The sequence below is a fragment of the Asparagus officinalis genome, chromosome 4 (assembly GCF_001876935.1).
Source record: "Asparagus officinalis chromosome 4, Aspof.V1, whole genome shotgun sequence".
NCBI lineage: Eukaryota > Viridiplantae > Streptophyta > Magnoliopsida > Asparagales > Asparagaceae > Asparagus > Asparagus officinalis.
This window is the reverse complement of record NC_033797.1, coordinates 144,266,005-144,285,916: the sequence shown is the minus strand read 5'-3', so window position 1 is coordinate 144,285,916 and position 19,912 is coordinate 144,266,005. Positions and strand designations below refer to the sequence as shown.

Here is a 19,912-nt window from a genome sequence, read left to right as displayed (position 1 = left end):
TAAATCTGGTGTTCTCTCTTTGTTTTATTCTTTCCCGCAAGCTTTCTTTTATTTGCTCTCAGCCTCAAGACTTCCTCCCAAACCCTTCTTGGATTAATATTAATTAAGCTAAGACCCTCTGGCAGTTTTTTATGTTAGCTTTCTTTCTCATCCAATAAGATGAAACGCCGTCCCCTGGCGAGTGGCGTCAAGAGTTATCGGATCCAATAAGATAATTAATATTATTTTGAGCCATATGAATTGTTTTCTCCAAAATATCTGATCCACCTGTTAAAAACTATACACAGAGTGCACACTGTACAGAGTTTCATCAAATCACTTGTTAAGGAGCCTCCCCTGGGGATACATTGATTTTTTTTTTTTTTTTATTAAAACAGAGACCAAGTAGAAACGCAGACGAGAGTCATCCCAGAGTTCAAGGCTGAAGCCCCCCAAAGGTGTTCTCTCCGCTGTAGGTTACATATAAAAAGCCATCTTCGTCTTTCTTCTCTTCATAAATGGTAGACAACACAGCCCCTGACGATCAAAGCAAGAAGAAGATCAGCTAACATACATGGAATTGTCGAAACTAACATTACTGCCAGCTCGAGTGTTTGGAGAAAAGGTACTATGAAGGCCCCCAAATAATATAAGAAGGTAGGCTCGCCTAACAGAAATCTAGCACAGATCTTGATGCATGCATCACCGTCAACTATTTATTCCGTCAACGTCTATTAGTGCGGTTGCTATCGGTGAAGCACTGGTAGATAGTTTCTCCACACCGGTAGCTGATAGTAATGAGTGCATCAAGATTTGTGCTTGGCCAAATGTCCTCGCACCCCCATTTCCCAACAGGGTTTTCTATAGAGAGCCCCAGTAGAATTTTTTTTCGCCTATAGGTTTGCGAGAAAACAATTCACAAAAACATCTCTATAGAAAACCATAGAGTAAGAAGAAAATTGACGTGCGTGTCCTCGATCAACTTTAAGACTTTGTTGGGACATCTGCCATGTTGTCATTTACAAACAAAAATCTTTTGTGCTGAGAGACATAGTGTATCCTCTTCCTCGATGTATGATTTTCTATAGAGGGTCATGTATAGGATTATTTTTTCCCGGAATTTGTTGGAGCTTACCTGTAGGTGGAAGCACATTGTCGACAAAGATAAATATTGCCTTCTCTGCGCTTAGCTTTATTCTCTTGCGAATTACATATACAAACTGCCCTACTGTCAAATCTGCTGGAACCAGATATCTGGACGCATAAAAAAGAAAACAAAGTGCATACGTTATCTCTTGCAAACTATACAAAACCAAAGCACGGATGACCCAGATGAATTAAAAATGTGCTTACTTCTTCTTGTCAATATTTGGTATATCGCTTCTCTCTGCCTTCTCCACAATTACCTTGAAAATAATGGCAGGCATTTCAGTCCATGAACCATGTTAAACACTTAAAAGGAGATAATGTTCATATCTTTACAATCAATAGTTAAGATTCCAGTAATAAAGAAGCATAACTGAAAGAGGAGACTTTCTCTAAGATGTATTAACCAATAACTTTATTTGGAATTCCCCCATCCCTTTGAAGGTTAAAATTTTTTTCTGGATTGCCAGTAAGCACAAGTTGAATACCAGGGATAATCTGATATCTAAAGGTTGGGGGGGAGCCCTCTCTGCCCACTTTGTAACGAGGTAACTGAGTCTCACGACCATCTATTCATAAGGTGTGTCTTTGCGTTTTCTACGTGGTCCCTTCTCCTTCCTCTGGTTCCTCCAGCAGCTCGGCCTCATCACCTGGAAGATTTGATCTCCCTAAACTTCAACTCAGTCCTCCACCAGGATATTGTCTTATTATGGAGAGTTTTTTTACCGTGCTTCTGCTGGTGTATATGGAACAGCCGAAACAATTTTATCTTTAACGGTATAAATGTATGTCATCATCGCATTGCCTCTAATATTGCAAGATATGTTCTATTTTGGACAGGCAACACTGGTAGCAAATCAGGACCAAAGCTACATCAAGCTGCCATTAACCTGGGTTTGAAGCTCACAGCACAAGCTAACAGTGATGTAGACGTGGGAGATAATTTCTCTTCTGCTGGTTGATCTCTCCCTGTCCTCCTCCCTCCACTCCAGTCTCTCGGCCAAGCTCCTTTTGATGTTCTCTAGTATTCCTTGTAGTCTCTGAAGCTTCCCAGTCTTTTTTGAAGCTTCTGGTGTTTCTTTTGGTTAGATGTTTCTCTAGTTTTCAGTGTATCAGTTTCATCTCGAGATCAGTCTCGTATTTTGATGTTTTTCTTTTTTGGTTAGACAATCTCCAGGTGTTGGTTATGTAATTATCCTACAGAACATGTTCTACACCCCCCCCCCCCCCCCAAAAAAAAAAAAAAAAAAAAAAAAAAAAAAAAAAAAAAAAAAAAAAACCATTTCCAATGTGCATTGAGCAAAGGGAAACTACTGAAAGAAACCCATTATCTAGCCTACTCTTTTCCCATAAACATGCGACTGATATGGGACTCTAGTTAACAATAAAATTTTAAGTTCCTTTTCAGCAGCATAACCAACAGAAATGACTCTAAAATCTTTACCATTGATTTCTAGGAGGTTTATGACGGCACCGTAACCATTAGTGACCTTTCCAACAAATATAATTGGGAGATAAAAAACACATCTACTTACATTCCTGTTTATGAATATGATGGGTCAATATTTTCATAGCATAGAGGCTCTAGCCAGCCAGTTTTAAAGCAGCAATGGCTCTTATACTGTTATATGCATTTTGACCCACAGTTTCGGCAGCTTGCTTAGACCTGTTCAGCAGATTGCTTAGATCCGTGCACATACTCTTTCAAGGGTGGCTGCTTGGCCTACCGCCCGCCCAAAGCTAAGCGGGCTGCTTAAACGGTCCACCCAACAATTTCAAAAAAAAAAACTATAGTGCCAAATTCCCATGTTGTTTATTGACACATTTTTAGTAGAACTATAAAACTAATAGAATGTTTAACCAATGAGAAGAAAAGAGACGAGGGAAAAGTAGCTCTTGGGTTCAGCAAGGAAAATACAATATAATGCCAAATTCCTACTAACAACAATTCTGATTTAAAAAGATGAATAGATATATTAATGCTAATTTATTAGTAAGCTCATATATCAAGATATGGTTGACAACATAGCACTTCACTGTTCAAAAGTTTAGCAGATTGAATTTTTCAAACTATAGTGCAGAGTCCTAGAATAGCATGCAAAGGATCAATGACAGCAATGGCTCCAGGCAAACACAATGCTTCAGATGACAGATATTATGCCCAAGGTAGCATAGAGTGAAAAAGAGTCAAGAATTCGACAAAACCAACATTAATTATTTAAAAATTTCAAAGTATTGTGTCATTACCTACTTGTAGGAAAATTTTGATACACTAAGTTTAAACCACAAAAGTACATAGGCATGTGCCAAGAAATGTGTCTAATCAGATAAAAATAACAGGAAGGGAGGAAATAAGCAGAGGAAAGAAAGAGTAGAGAAGAAAGAAACACTGGACAAAGAAAGATGAAAGGAGGGGAGCAAAAGAAGAATGTTACAGAATTAAACTCAGAAGAGACATACACTTAAAAGGCTAAAGACAAATATCTGAACCAGTAAAGACAAATGAATACGCTAAATATAAACCTTAGAGCATAACAACCTATATGAATCATGAACATCTATTTTAGCCCTCTTCTACCAAATCGAGAAGAATACTATAGACAATGAGCGCGTGCACACACATACACAGCACTCACTCATGTGCACGTGCATTAACCTGCATTATATCTAATATCCTGACTGATGTTTAGAATATGTTAATTGCTGCATATTGACACTTCTTACTAACAAATCACAAGTCTACTGCATCTGACAGTGAAAACCAGTCAGATTTAGACTATATATGTTACGTAGTGTTCTAATACAACATATTCTGAACTGACTTCCAAATCTCCTGGCCTATCAGAGGCTTCATAAATAAAAAGAAAATAGAAAGATAAATCATAACCATATTCATGTAAGTGTAAATTCATGTCCAGGAAAAAAACAATTCTGATTTTAGGTTGCCTGGCAACTAAGCACAGAGGCTACATAAGCAAATATAACACTTGAGAAAACACTCAAAGCTGCTTATTCACAAAACACATATCTAAGTCAGCCCACAGCTACCAAATACTATTTAGATACTAGATGAGCCTGAATCTAAAGGTGCATAAACAAGAGAAAATGAGCCTAGCAATGTTAAATATTAAGTTAATTGGCAAAATGAGTCCAGTAATGTTAAATGTTAAGTTATCTGGCCTACAAATTCTTAAACCTTATGCATGTATATATGCAGTCCAAAATGTATGACAAAAAAAGTGAAGGAAAAAAACATGAAAATCAACATATCCTCTCCAAGGGCTAAATAGAAATACAAGGAAGAGCTTTTTACATGGTTAGCTTAGCTATAACTATTTCATTCTCGCCGGTTATGTGTAAACATCATGTAATACTTAATCTTTAGAAAACAATTTGACACCAAGTCAAACATCACTTTAAAGAAAAAAAAAAGATATCCACTCTCCAAATCACGTCATGGTCAGGCCATAGGCCATTGGCATGTGATTCTACAACAGAATTGCCGCTAAAACGCTGCAAGATAACAATCCAGTAAATGCACTTGGCGTGAGTGATATGCAAAATATACTTTTGTATCATGAACAGTGATCAACCATGAGAATACCAAAAAAAGCATGAAAAGGCAGCTCCTGCTAAACATGTACAAACGATATTTGATCTCTTACGATAATTGTTTAAGTATTACATTAAGTTTCATCCATTAGAATTAGTTCTAAGAACAAGAACGACGAGTCAAGCCACAGATATACTTATAAAGATCAGAATTTAATTAACACATAGGAAAAGCAGCACTTTATGGATGATCATCAGCAGTTGATGTTAAATCATCAATTCCAGGTCTAAGCAGAATATATTAACATCACAATTTGCAACAAAAACTAAAAAAAATTCTTTTTTTCATTTTAAAGCAATATCTTCCACGAGAACCACAGCCATGCTTACCAATTTCAACTCTTTTTAACATCCAAACATGTGATTCACAAAAAGGCATCAATTTACACAATACAAGCTAACAACTAAAAACATCAAAAGTAATAATAAGACAAAAAATTATGAAATAAAAAATCTTACCGGAATTCTATCTGGGTACTTATCCCTGATCCTCGCTGCCTCAGCCTTTCTCTTCTCTGAACATTAAAAAGAAAAAAACCCCAAAAATCATCAATACCCATCATCTGCAACAAAACCGATTGATATATATGTATATGTGTGTGTGTGTACATATATATATATATTTTAAAAAGGGTCAATAAATACAAACCAAGATCATGCTCGAGCTTGAAAGAACTCTTCGCCATCCCCTAAAAACAACTTCAACTACAAATTATAAAGATATTGAACGAGATTATAGAGGGAGGAAGAGAAACCGGTTGCTTTTGCTTTAGGGTTAGGTGATCCGAAGACTAAATGGATAGGATTGAGATGGCTTTCCCAAACTTAGCTTCTTTTTCCACTATTATTATTTGTTTCTCTTCCTAATAAGTGGAGGAAGCGTGTGGCTTTTGGACTTTTCAAAGCTGGAAACTTGCAAATCTCCTTCTTTGTTATTAGAGTGTTATATCTAAAAACCCCCCCGTTTATTTTCAATTAATACATAAACCATCTTTAAAATATTTTTTATTATAATTAATTATCTAAATCCACTTTTAAGTCAAGTTTCTTCGGTAATAATTAGTTGTCAAATATTAAATATATTATTAAATATATTAGGGAGACGATCCTTAATTGAGGTTAAGGTAGGGTCAATTATCGAACAAATGTAAATGAAAGGTGGACCCAAATGGTTGATTTCTAAAAACACACTTTTAAAGGTAGCTGTTATATCAAGCAAATGACTAAGTGTTAATTCCCAGTGAGAGACCGACATGTGTCTCACCTTTGCCTAATTAGTCATATTCGGTAATAGACGACTCGAGCGACTTTGACAACTAGCTCTTGTAGGTTGACAACCTTCGAGACTGACTAAAAGGGCGGTACTTGTCGGCATACTTACAAGATCAAGACAAGAGGCGTCATCACTCTGTATATCATCCGTGGTGACCCCACTCCCCCTCGGCACTCGACCCTTCATGGTCGACAACATTTGAGGTAGACTAAAAAGGCGGTACTTGTCGACCTCCATGGAGACGAGTCGAATGGCGGTGTATCCTCGAGCCCCACACCGACCTTCGATTGCTATCACATTAAATGCATGATCAGAATCATCATTGCTCCAGCCCAGAAAGTCTTTATGACTCATCGGACCTCATTAGCATTATGGACACTCAGTCACTCTCACATTAAACGTAGGGATGACTAATCCTCGTCTGTAGCCGATACATGTAAAGTAAATGCCGACTAAGCTGCTTGCTTAGACTCGGCTGGAATTACGCATTTTCCATTTTGATCTACTATAAATATAAAAGCAAGATGATGTTTGTTGCTTAGGGTAAGAAAATTCTGCCTAGAAAACCCCTAAACACTTATCTCCTTCTTCTCCACTCAAGCTCTGAATTGACTTGATCGTCGGAGGAACCACCGGAGATCCCAACTCGGACCCCTTAAGAGGTTTTCATGTACAGGACAAGACTTTTGCTCAAGAATTAATCGTTTGAAGAAGCTTGACGACCCTAACAACCCACCTAATCCAATCTCAAACCCCATGTTAGATAACTGACATTAACAGTTTAACACCCAAAGTGGGGCCTTTCATCCTTCTTCACACAAGATGGATGGTTCTTACCACCCAGGCCGATCCTTCAACCCTTCTGCTGAAGATCCACATATGAGCTATGTCACTCAAACCTAGTTGGAAGAATCCGCTCGGAGAATTTCTCAAACTCTCCAATAACAGTTCATTTTCTTCAACAAGGAACTCCTCAGCCAGATTCCTCCACAAGAACCTTTTCCATCATTTCCATCATTTGTTCCTCCTCCTTCGCCTCCTGTGGGTCAACTGCTCATCCCTTCTCATCTTTTGTTTGCTGCTCAGGCCAATCAACGAGCTCCAGAGGACTATGAATACACATCCCACTTGCCATGCTAGCAGACTCGCTTCGCAGCTCCTCCTCGGCCACCTCAGCAACACATGGAGACGACAAGGGAAAGCTCTAGCCTTGGTCATGATGGATGGAAGTGCGCCGCATGGGCGACATCACTCGATCCCTGACATCCTTATGTCGCTCCAAGGCCTTCTATCACCAACCCTGCGTCTGGTTACGATCGGACCTTCAACCCAGTTGCTGAGACCAAGGGAGGGAACACTCCCCTTGCCGAATGGATCATGAACGCCCACTACGACAAATTCAAGATGCCTTACATAGATAAGTATAAAGGCAAAGGGGGATCTAGCTGAGCATGCTTAGAATTTTTATGATAAGATGAACATCCAGTAGGTGTAGGATCTGATAATTTGCATATCCTTGTCGATCACCTTGACGGGAAGTACCAAGTTATGGTGGAAGTCAATGGAGAAAAGATCATCAATAACTTCGAGCAGCTCAGCCATAAGTTTGTGTAGGATGTGCATGAAGAGTCGATTGGGGGTCAGGCCTAACCTCCTCATCTTGGTCATCCTTAGGCTGACCAACCCAACTATCTCAAGCAGAACCTACTCCCGACTCCTAGCCTTCCTCATCCATGTTGTCAACATCCAATACTAGCCCACCTTCCTTCCTCTCTATCTCTTTGAGGGTGTCAAGGCAATTGTTGACGCAAGAGGGGTAGTAGAAGTGATTTGGGTTGGGCTTGAACTGACGAGGGATCTGCACTAGGAGTAAAAATATGGTTATCATTATAGCGATTACAAATTGGTTGGAATAACTAAAAATGGCCATAAATCATGGGCTCATAAAATTGTAAATTTTAAACTATAAAAAATTATTTTCTAATGGGTAGGAATAAATAAAAATGTCCATAAATAGTGAGTTATAGCCTTATAGGTCATAAACTCCTTAATTTTGGACTCCTCGAAAATATTTATCAATGCGAGCAAATAGCTACAAATAGCTAAAAATCGTAGGTTATAGCTCATAAAATCATAAATATAGACCTCCACATAATTATTTTCCATTAAGTCGGGATGACTAAAAATAACCATAAATTATTGATTAAAACTCATGAAAACAAGAATTTACATCTCCATGAAATTATTTGTCAGTGGATCTGAAAGACTAAAAATGGCCAAAAATCTTGGTTTATAGCTCTTGAGATCAAGAACTGTAATCTAGCGAAATTATTTGCTAGTGGGTAGAAATGACTAAAAATTACCAAAAACCATGTGTTATAGCTCAAGAAATTTTGAATTTTGACCTAAACAAAACTAATTGCCAGTGGCATGACATGAATAAAACTAGTTAAAATTCATGGATTATAGCTTATGAAATTATGAAGTCTCCATAAAATTGTTTCCTACTATGTAAAACCCTATAAATTTGAATATATTGCAAAAAATATTATTAAATGATTTTTATCATGTTTGATACTATTCTAGGATGAATGAGTATAGTTGTAATCGATTTGAGATCGATTAAGTACACATATACATGTTTAATAGAGTGAACATGCACAAACATAAGAAATCAATCGGTAGAATACACCTCTGGTCGGTCGACTGATCTCAAGCCATCAGTAAACCGATAGGCACTTATCAGTCAACTGATGGCAAGCCATCAGTCGATCGACGAGTGCACAGTCTGGGCAATTTGAGTTTCGAGTCAGTTTCGTTTCGTTTCGTCCCGTATGTGTGTGTGTGTGTGTGTGTGTGTGTGTGTATTTCTCCTGTTTTCCTTTATCTTTCATGTGAATAAACAACCACTCTCTCCCCTCAAAGCCCTAAAACCTATTTTGGTAAATTTTGAGAGCTTTGAGAAGCAAAATCAAGAGGAGGGCGAGATTCACAGCTTTTGGTGAAGGAGGATCGTTCTCACGCATGTTTGGAAGTTCAGCACGACTTGTTGAGGTGAGTTTCATCTCCTCCAAACCCATCCCCTATTTTTAAATATTTTTATTTGGTTTTATCGAATCTTTAAAACCTAGTTTATGTATGAAGATCACACTTTTTGAACCGTATGACATAAAGATCTAATCTTTTTGATTTAAAAAAATATAAAATAGATTTTTAGTTTTGGGTTTAAGTTTTGAACGTGATTTAACATGAGTTTTGATTAAAGTTAGTTGTTTTCATAATGATCATACATATATACACATTTTAGGGTTTTAGCTTTAATCCCAATTCCGTATTTGTTTTTTCATGTAATAGAATAAACCCTAATATACCTTAAACAAGTTTTAATACATAGAGTTTATTGAAGATTTTTGATTTTTGCTGAATATATGAGAATATATAACTTTTCTCTGAAAACTGGATTTTTGTTCTGATCGGTCGACGGACCAAGGATGATCAATCGACCGATAGGTCATCCAACAGTTGAGAGTTTTCTCTGGTCGGTTGACCGAACCAAGGGCATCGGTCAACTGATCATTGCCTGTTTGTGTGCATGTTTTGCACGTAGCTCCGGTCGACCGAGGAGATGTTTTGGTCGACCGATAGAGGTTGTTTTGCATATGATGAATCTTCATACGCGTTGATCGTGAACACAAAGTATGAGTCGCATATCGGTACACATGTGTACTTTATGAGAGTACACGTATTGGATTTGAGCACGCACGAGCGGTTGGAGGTGCATAACCTATATTTTGAGTTTGTCATGTTAGAAAATAACATATATTGCATTTCATGATAGTTAGATACTTGAGTGGGTTAATTGGTATATCGCAATGAGACCACAGTAGACTACACTCAAAATGGCTAGTTGGTATACTGCAATGAGACCGCAGTAGACTATACTCCATTGTGCATCATTATTTTCTAGAATAGGGTGATATGCCTATTTTCGTAGGGCGATTGAGTAGGGTAGGTGATGCCATAGGATATTGTGAGCGCCTTACTCAACATTATTATTTTCTGACAGAGAATCACATATATTGTATTCATGCTCCCATGTTAATTACGTGAGAGTAGGGTATAAGACTAAAGTTGGCATACACGACATATTCTATGCGAGCTTCATTTTATCGAATGTTTATTCTTGTGACTGTGCTACCTACCCGAGGGTAGTGTGAGATGTTTGACGTGACTTGTATTGGATGAGATTTGGTAATATGTTGTTCTTTTATGTATTGTTTTATTCATAGGATTTGGAGTTAGGATTTAGTAATTTATAATTTGAGACATGGTATATACATGAGAGTTTCCTTGTTTGGATTATTTTGCTCGACGTACTAATTCTTGTGTTGTAGATTTCTAAATCTCAATTTTCTTTTAGTTCAGGATAGATGATTTATATATCTATATGTAATAACTTGTATTTTCCTACACCTACCCCCTCTCTCTGGGGACGGTAGAGATGATCTCGTTAGCGCTTTGACGCTTATTGTTTCCCCTCTTTTTAGGCAGCAAGTCAGGCGTCTGGAGAGTTGCAGGTTGACGGAGCTTCGACTTAGTTTCCGTCATTTATTATTAGTAGTTATTTATGCTCCATAATATTTATTATTTGTTTTTCAGACATTAGAGTTGTTTTCATTTTGAAAGGCTGAGTGTCTTAGTACTATTTCAGTTGACTCTTATGTATTGAGATATTTTACATTTATTCTAGTTTCTCAGTTGTACTCTCTTTTATCCAGTTGGAACATGATTATGACTATTTTTAGATATCTCTTCTTTATATCATGTCCATTGCATTCTTATCTTTACTTTATATGATTTATACCTACACTTGGTTATTGTTGATTCTACAAGAGAGATATTACTGTGATGATAAAACGTGTTGTTGTACAGTGTGGGTGCATGGCAGATTTAACATCTTTTGATTCACCTTGGACTGCAGTCTTGTGCGAAACTAGGGACGTCACATACTAACTTGAAATAACTAAAAATATGTAAAAATCATGGATAGTAGCTTATGAAATCGTAGATTTTGGCATCTGTGAAGTTATTTGACAATGGGTCTGAATGACTAAAAATGGTAAAAAAAATTATGGGCTATAGCTTATGAGATCGTGAATTTTTAACTCTGTGAAATTATTTTTCAATATATAGAAACAATAAAAAATTACCACCAATATGGGTTGTAGCTCAAAAATCCTACATATTAAATTGCATGAAATTGTTTTTAAGTGGTAGAAATGAATAAAAATAGATAAAAAAGTAGGTTATACGTCATGAAATAATGAATTTTAGCATCTGTGAAATTACTTGCCATTGGCTCAAAATAACTAAAGCCTACTATAAATTGTGGGTTATAGCTCATGAATTGTGAATTTTTACTACGTGAAATTATTTTCAACTAAAAACTACCACAAATCATTGGTTATAGCTCATGAAGTTATAATTTGGCTTGTAAGAAATTATTTGCCAATAGATCGTAATGATTAACATGGTAAAAAATCATGGGTATAGCTCATAAAATTGTAAAATTTAGATCCACAAGTTATTTTTCAATGCCTAGAAACAATTGAGAATGGCCTTAAATAATGGGGTATAGCTCTTCAGATTTTGAATTTTGGACTCCATGAAAATTTTTGACAATGAGAAGAAATGATTAAAACAAAAACAATTGTGGGTTATCGGCTTATAGCTCATGGACTCATGAATTTCAGCCTCCACAAAATTGTTTGCAATGTTTTGGAACACAAAAAATGTCTAGAAATCATGATAATTATATATCATCAAATCATGAATTTTTAGCTTTTGTGAAATTATTTTTCAATAGGTCGGACAACCTAACAATAACCACAAATAATGGGTTATAGCTTATCAAACTTGAAGTTTTGGCCTCTATGAAATTATTTGCTAAATAGCTCAGAACGATTGAAAATACTAAAAAAATCATGGGTTATAGCTCTTGCATTCATAAATTTTGGCCTACGCAAAGTTATTTTCCAATTTGTGGGAACAAATAAAAACAACCACAAATTAGGGCAACAGGTTATGAAATGTAAATTTTGGTCTTCATAAAATTATTTGACCATGGCTTGGAACGACTAAAACTGGTCAGAAATTGTTGGTTATGACTCACAAATTTGTGAATTTTAGACTCCATGAAATTATATGCAATTGGCATGAAATGACTAAGAGTAGCCAAAAATCAATTGTTATGGCTCTTGAAATCATAAAGTTTGGACTCCATGAAATTATATTCCAATAGGTAGAAGTAATAAAAAATGACAACAAACCATGAGTTAGCTTATGAAATCCTGAATTTTGGTTTTCGTGAAATGATTTGCTAATGGGTGTAAACAACCAAAATGATAAAATATTATGTGTTGTAACTCATAAAATTATGAATTTTAAACTTCATGAAAATTTCTTCCAATATATAGAAACAACTAAAAATCACCATAAATCATGGGTTATATAAATCATAAAATCCTAAATTTTAGACTCTACAAAATTATTGATTATTAGGTAGAAATAGTTAATAATCATGCGTTATAGTTCATGAAATCGTTTGCCTCTGTTAAATTGTTTGCCAGTGGATAAAAAATATCAAAAGTTTACAAAAATTATGGGTTATGAAATCATAAATTTTGGTCTTTGTAAAATTATTTTCTAATGGGCCAGAAGGATTAAAAATGCCCACAAATCATAGGTCATTGCCTATGAAATCATGAATTTTGGACTCCGGGAAATTATTTTACAATGGGTAAAAATAAAAAAAATTTGGCCAAACATCGTGGGTTATAGCTCATGAAATCGTAAAATTTGGACTCTATGAAATTATTTTTAAGTTGTAAGAAATGTATAAAAATTGCTAAATTCATGGATTTTGGCTCATGAAATCATGAATCTTGTCCTCCTAAGATTATTTACAAAAAGGTCAGAAATCATCGATTATAGGTTATGAAATAATAAATTTTGTCCTCTGCGATCTATTTTCCAATAGGCCAAAATTACTAAAATTGGCCAAAAATTAAAGATTATAGCTTAGAAAATCGTAAATTTAGGCTTCTGTAAAATTATTTGCCTATAGCTTCGAACGGTTAAAAATTTCCAAAATTATGGGTTATAGCTCATGAAATCATGAATTTTGGTCTCCGGAATTATTTGTCAATGTGTCAAAAGGACTAAAAATGACCAAAACTTATGGATCGTATCTCATAAAATCGTAAAATTTCCCTCCATAAAATTATTTGCTAATTGGTCAAAATGACTAAAGTGGGCAAAAATCATGGGTTATAGCTTGTGAAATAGTAAATTTCAACTTCCTTCAAATTATTTGCCAATGGCTCTAAGCGACTAAAAATAACAAAAAGTGACGCGTTATAGCTCATAAAATGGTGAAATTTTGTCCTTAGATAATTAATTTTTAATGGGTAGAAATAACAAAAAAAGGCCACCAATTGTAAGTTATAGCTTATAAAATCCTAAATTTTAGACTGTGTGAAATTATTTTTGAATAGCAAGAAATGACTAGAAATAGCAAAAAAACAAAACTTATAGCTAATGAAATTGTGAAATTTGGACCCCTTGAAATTATTTGCTAATGGCTCTGAACAACTAAAAATGTATATAAATTGTAGATTACAGTTCATGAAATCATCAATTTTGGCCTTTGTGAAATTATTTCAACTAGATCATAAAGACTAAAAAATGTCCACATGTCATTGGTTATAGCTCATAAATATATGAACTTTAGCCATCATGTGATTATTTATCAATGGCTTGGAACTACTAAAAATGGTTAAAAAATCATGGTTATAGCTCATTAAATCGTGAATTTTGGCTTATGCAAATTATTTACCAATGGACCAAAACAATAAAAAATGACACAAAATTTTTCGTCATAGCTGATGAAATCATGAAGTTTAGACTCCATGAAATTATTTTCCAATTGATAGAATTGGCTAAAAATGGCCATAAATATCAGGTTATAGCTGAAAAAATCTTGAATTTTGAAGTCCATAAAAATATTTGTCAATGGGAGTAGTTGACTAAAAATGATATAAACAATGGATTATAGCTTATGAAATTGTGAATCTTAGCCTCTGTGATATTATTTGTTAATGTTTCGGTTTGAATATGTCCAAAAATCATGAGTTATAGGTTAGAAAATTAAATTTTTTGTCTTTTTGAAATTATTTTCTAGTAGATCGGAAAAACTAATAATGGCCATAAATTATGGGTTATAATGTCATGAAATTGTGAATTTTCACCTTTATGTAATTATTTTCATATAGCTTGGAATTATTTGCTAGGGAATTAATTTTCAACTAGTTGAAATCATGACTTTTAGCTGCTAGGGAATTATTTTCATAAATTCATGATTTCATGTACTACAACTTATGCTTTTTGGCTATTTATAGCCATTTCTACCCATTCAAAAATAATTTCACGTAGTCCCAAATTTAAAATTTCCTAAGCTATAACCCATATTTTTTTAATTGTTTAGACCCATTGATAAATAATTTAATAGAAGCTAAAAGTCATGATTTTATGAAATATAACCCATGATTTTGCCCATTTTCACTCATTCTAAATAATTAGCAAATAATTTCATGAACTATAACGCATGATTATTAACTATTTCAAGCTATAAATTATTTACCAATTGCTCAGAACAACTAAAAGTGACTATAAATTATAGATTATAGCTCATGAAATCATTAATTTTGGCTTTTGGGAAATTATTTTCAACTGGGCCAGAAAGAATAAAATTGGTCACAAATTATTGGCTATAGCTAATGAAATTGTGAATCTCAGCCTCCGTGAAATTGTTTATCAATGGCTTGGAACCACTAAAAATGGCTAAAAATTATGGATTACAGCTCATAAAATCATAAAATTTGGATTGCATAGAATTTTATCAATGGGTCAGAAAGAAGAAAAATTACCAAAAATCATGGGTTATAGCTCATGAAATCTTGAATTTTAGAATCTGTTAAATTAATTTCCAGTGGGTGGAAATAACTAAAAATGGCTGCAGAATGTGGGTTATATCTCATGAAATGTTGAATTCTAGATTCCACAAAAAAATTTGGCAATGGGAAGAAATGACTAAAAATGGCCAAAATCTATGGCTTATAGCCCATGGAATCGTGAATTTTGGCATTCATAGAATTCTTTTCCAACGGTTTGGAACAAAAAAATTCCACAAATCTTGAGATTTATAGCTCATGAAATCATGAATTTTGGTCCGTGAATATAATATTAAATAGGTTAGAAGACCCAAAATTGGCCACAAGCCATGAGTTATAGCTCATAAATTCATGAATTTTGGCATTCCTAAAATCATTTGTTAATGACTCGAAATTATTAAAAATATTAAAAAATTATGGGTTATAACTTGTAAAACCGTGAATTTTGGCCTACATAAAATTATTTGGCAATGAGTTAGAATGATTAAATTGGCCAAAATTTATGGCTATATTTCATAAAATTATGAATTTTGGCTTCCATAAAACTTTTTTAATGGCTCAAAGTGACTAAAAATGGCAAAAAATCATTGGCTGATGTTCATAAAATCGTGAATTATGGATTACATGAAATTATTTTCTAATAGGTAGAAACAATCAAAGCTGGTAACAAATTGTTGGTTATCGCTTCTAAAATCCTGAATTTTGGTTTTCCCGACAAGATTTTTAATGGGTGAAATTACTAAAAATGGTAAAAAGATTATGGGTTGTAACTCATGAAATTATGAAATTTGGATTCAGTAAAATTATTTTCTAATAGGTAGAAGTAACTAAAAATATCCACAAATCATGAGTTATATCTCATAAAATCCTGAATTTTAGGTTTCACAAAATTATTTGTCAATAGGTTGAAATGAGTAAAAATGGTTAAAAATTATGGGTTAGAGCTCATGAAATCATGTATTTTGTCCTCTATGAAATTATTTATCAATGGTTCAAAATGATAAAAAAATATCTAGAAATCATGAGTTATAGCTCATGAAACGATAAAATTTAGCTTTCGAGAAATTATTTTTTCTAGGCTCAGAATAACTAAAAATGTCCATAAATCATTGGTTATATCTTATGAAATAGTAAATTTTAGCCTTCGTGAAATTTTTTGCCAATGGCTCTGATTGACGCGTTATAACTCTTGAAACAGGGAAATTAGGCCTCAGCGAAATTATTTTCTAATGGGCGACTAAAAATGGTAAAAAATCATGGATTGTCTCTCATAAAATCGTAAATTTTTTTCTACATTAAATTATTTGACAATAGCTTAGAATGATAAAAAAATGTTAGTAATATCTCATGAAATTATGAATTTTAGACCCCATAAAATTATTTTCTAATAAGTAAAAATAATAAAAAATGACAACAAATCATGGGTTATAGCTCACATGGTTTCTACGAAATGATTTACCAATTGGTAGAAAATTCTAAAAATAGTAAAAAATTATAAGTTTTAGCTCATGAAAATTATGAGTTTTAAACTCCACAAAAATATTTTTCAATGGGTACAAGTTATAGGTTTTAGCTAATAAAATCTCAAATCTTGAACTCCACAAAAAATATAATTGGTAGAACTGACTAAATATGATTAAAAATCATGGGTTATAGCTTATGTAATCATGAATTTTTGCCTCCAGGAAATTTTTTACCAATTGTTTAGGAAGAGTAAAATGACCAAATATCATGTGTTATGGTTCATGAAATCATAAATTTCAAATTCTGTGATATTTTTTTTTCAATGTGTAGAAATGCTAAAAAAATAGCTATATATCATGAGTTATTGCTCATGAAATCCTAAATTTTTGACTCCTTAAACTTATTTGCTAATGGGAAGAAATGACTAAAAAATAGACAAAAATCTTGAGTTTTAGCTTATAAAATTGTAAATTTTGGCTTCCATAAAATTATTTATAAAAATGATTAGAAATTATCAGTTATTGCTCATGAAATCATGAATTTTGGCCTCCATAAAAGTTTTTGCCAATTGTTTAGGAAGAGTAAAAATGTCCAGATATCATGGGTTAGAGCTCATGAAATAATAAATTTTAAACTCCATAAAATTATTTTTCAATGTGTAGAATTTCAAAAAAAATTGCCATAAATCATGAGTTGTTTCTCATGAAATCCTAATTTTATGACTTCTCAAAATTATTTGCCAATGGAAAGAAATAACTAAAAAATAGACAAAAATCATGTGTTCTAGCTCACGAAATTGTTAAATTTGGCTTCCATGAAATTATTTATGAACATGATCAAAAAATTATTTGTTATAGCTCATGAAATCATAAATTTTAGCCTTCACAAATTATTTTATAGTTTGTCGAAAAGACTAAAAATGGCTAAAAATCAAGGGTTATAGCTTAAGAAATCGTGAACTTTTGTATTTATAAAATTATTTACCTATGCTTAGAATGACTAAAAATATCCTAAAATGAAGGGTTATAACATGAAATCACTAATTTTGGCCTCCATGAAATTATATATGAATATCTAAAAGTGATGAAAAATGACAAGAAATTATGGGCTATAGCTTATAAAATAGTAAATTTAGGCCTCCTCAAAATTATTTTCTAATGAGTTAGAATGACTCAAAACAGCCATATATCATTGGTTATATCTCATGAATTCATGAATTTTGGCGTTCATGAAATTGTTAAATTGCTCAAAAAAGTCATGGGTTATAGCTCATAAAATCGTGAATTTTAGTTACCGCAAAATTATTTGTGTATGGCACCGTCCAACTAAAAATGAATAGAAATCTTAGATTATAAGTCATGAAATGAAGAATTTTGGATCAGGAAAATTGTTTGCCAATGGGTAGAAACAACTAAAAAGGACAAAACTCATGGGTTATAGTGGCTTAGAAAACTTGAATTTTGGCCTACAAGAAATTAATTGTTAGTGGCATGAAACAAATAAAAAGTAACCAAAACTCACATGTTGTAGCTCATGAAATCATGAATTTTAGCCTCCGTGAAATTGCTTGCTTATGGCTCGGAATGACTAAAACTGGGCAAAAATCATAGACTTATAAAATCGTGAATTTTGCTTACCTTGAAACTATTTGTCACTAGGACTAAACTACTAAAAATGACTAAAAATTATGATTTATAGGTCATGAAATCCTAAATTTTTTACTACACAATTTTTTTTCAATGGATAGAAAAAAATTGTCCACCAACTAGTGATTACGATAGCCTTCGTGAAATTACTTTTATGTTTTCGCCCTATTATGTAGGAAAAATAAAGAAAATATATAAGACCTTAAATGAAGATATCTAAAGCATAATTGAAGCTCAATGAAACTGAGAAAAACCTTAGTGAAGCCCAAGAAAAATTAGAGCAAAAATATTTACGATATCACATTATTAGAGGTGTTGTAACATGTTTCAAGTGAAAGTGCCTAGGTTAATTTTGTTTGATCCAGCTAAAAATCATATAACATTGTCCATCTTCCAATTGGGATTTCAACAAATTAAGTTTGAGTTAAATCAGAGTTCTTAAACTCAAGATTTTGCCATTTTAGTGAACTAATGGCTGAACCATAATTCTCCTGAAATTTGATACAAAATTTTCTAGCCTTGCATCTTGTTGTAAAACCCCAAAAATTTGAATATTTTATGATAAATAATAATAAATATATTATATATTTATAAATAACATATTATGGTGTTTGAGTATGCTAGGAATTGATTTGAGATCAATTCAATGTATATATGTATATATAAGAGCAAATGCACAAATCATGCTCGATGTATAAATCTAGAAATTTATGACTAATGGAAAGATTTTGTATTTTATATACTGATGTTGGTCTTCTTGTTTTGATTATGTTTAACAAACAATTTATTACTAATGTTGTTTGTCTAGTATTTGTGCATTTCTATGTTTTATAGACAAACAACGTTGTTGGAGGATGGATGGAATAGAGCTTCAACGATCATATCCAAAGGAGGTTGGCGGAATGTCGGTGAAGCCTTGCAATTCAAAGTTAAAGATCAAGTTCAAGCTTCATTCGCGAGATTACCAAGTCAAAGCTTAATTGAAGATCAAGATTGCTTGGGTAACTTAGTTTAGGTTTTATATTATGTGTGTTAGTAATTTAAAGCTCCAAATCATATACACACATACACGTTTTGGTTTTTGTATATATATAAGTTATATATATACACATATGTTTTGGTTTGATAGTTTTCAAGTTTTACTATGAAAACAATTGAATATATTAGAAACATATTTTGTTTCATACTAACATGCATATATATATTTCATCAATATCAATTTTAGTGAGTCAATGAAATCATGTTTTTAATGCATTATATGTGTATTTTGATAAAATACTACATTCATGTGTTTATAGACTTCATAACAATAGTTTACATCTTTCTTCGTCTATAAAATCATTTTGTAAAGTTTCAAAAAGTTTTTTAGCTAAAATGTCAAAACCTCATGTGTTTATATTTCGTGTTTTGACCTCCTTGCAAAATGATTATATTTTACATTTGGGAAGTCCTTTCTGATAAACCAGTTGCTGTAGCATGTTTATTATCATGTCTACAATCATTCTCCAAAGTTTTACATTTTTAGAATTTATTTGATATTTTTAACAGTGTTTCAAAATCAGATATACAGCTTTCAAAATCTGTTTATATATATATTATATATCCAGTTTTCGGTCGACCCGATCCGGTCGACCGCTCATATGTTCATTTCTTACTGGCGACATAGAGTCTGTCGGTCCGACCGGTACGGTCGACCGAGGCTCCCATCGGTCGACCCGCACCGGTCGACCGACGATGGTCCAGAACGTTTCTTCGGGTTTTTGCTCTCATCGGTCGACCGA

At 33.4% G+C, this 19,912-nt stretch overlaps 1 protein-coding gene across 1 annotated transcript; it reads right to left on the bottom strand.

Moving 5' to 3' along the window:
- LOC109839638 (autophagy-related protein 8f) lies at window positions 208–5,591 on the bottom strand. The gene is made up of 5 exons (XM_020408143.1): window positions 5,387–5,591; window positions 5,197–5,252; window positions 1,333–1,385; window positions 1,115–1,233; window positions 208–516 (listed from the first exon to the last, which is right to left on the bottom strand). Exons 1-5 carry the CDS (start codon window positions 5,421–5,423, stop codon window positions 416–418), a joined length of 366 nt encoding a protein of 121 aa, XP_020263732.1. The 5' UTR covers window positions 5,424–5,591; the 3' UTR covers window positions 208–415.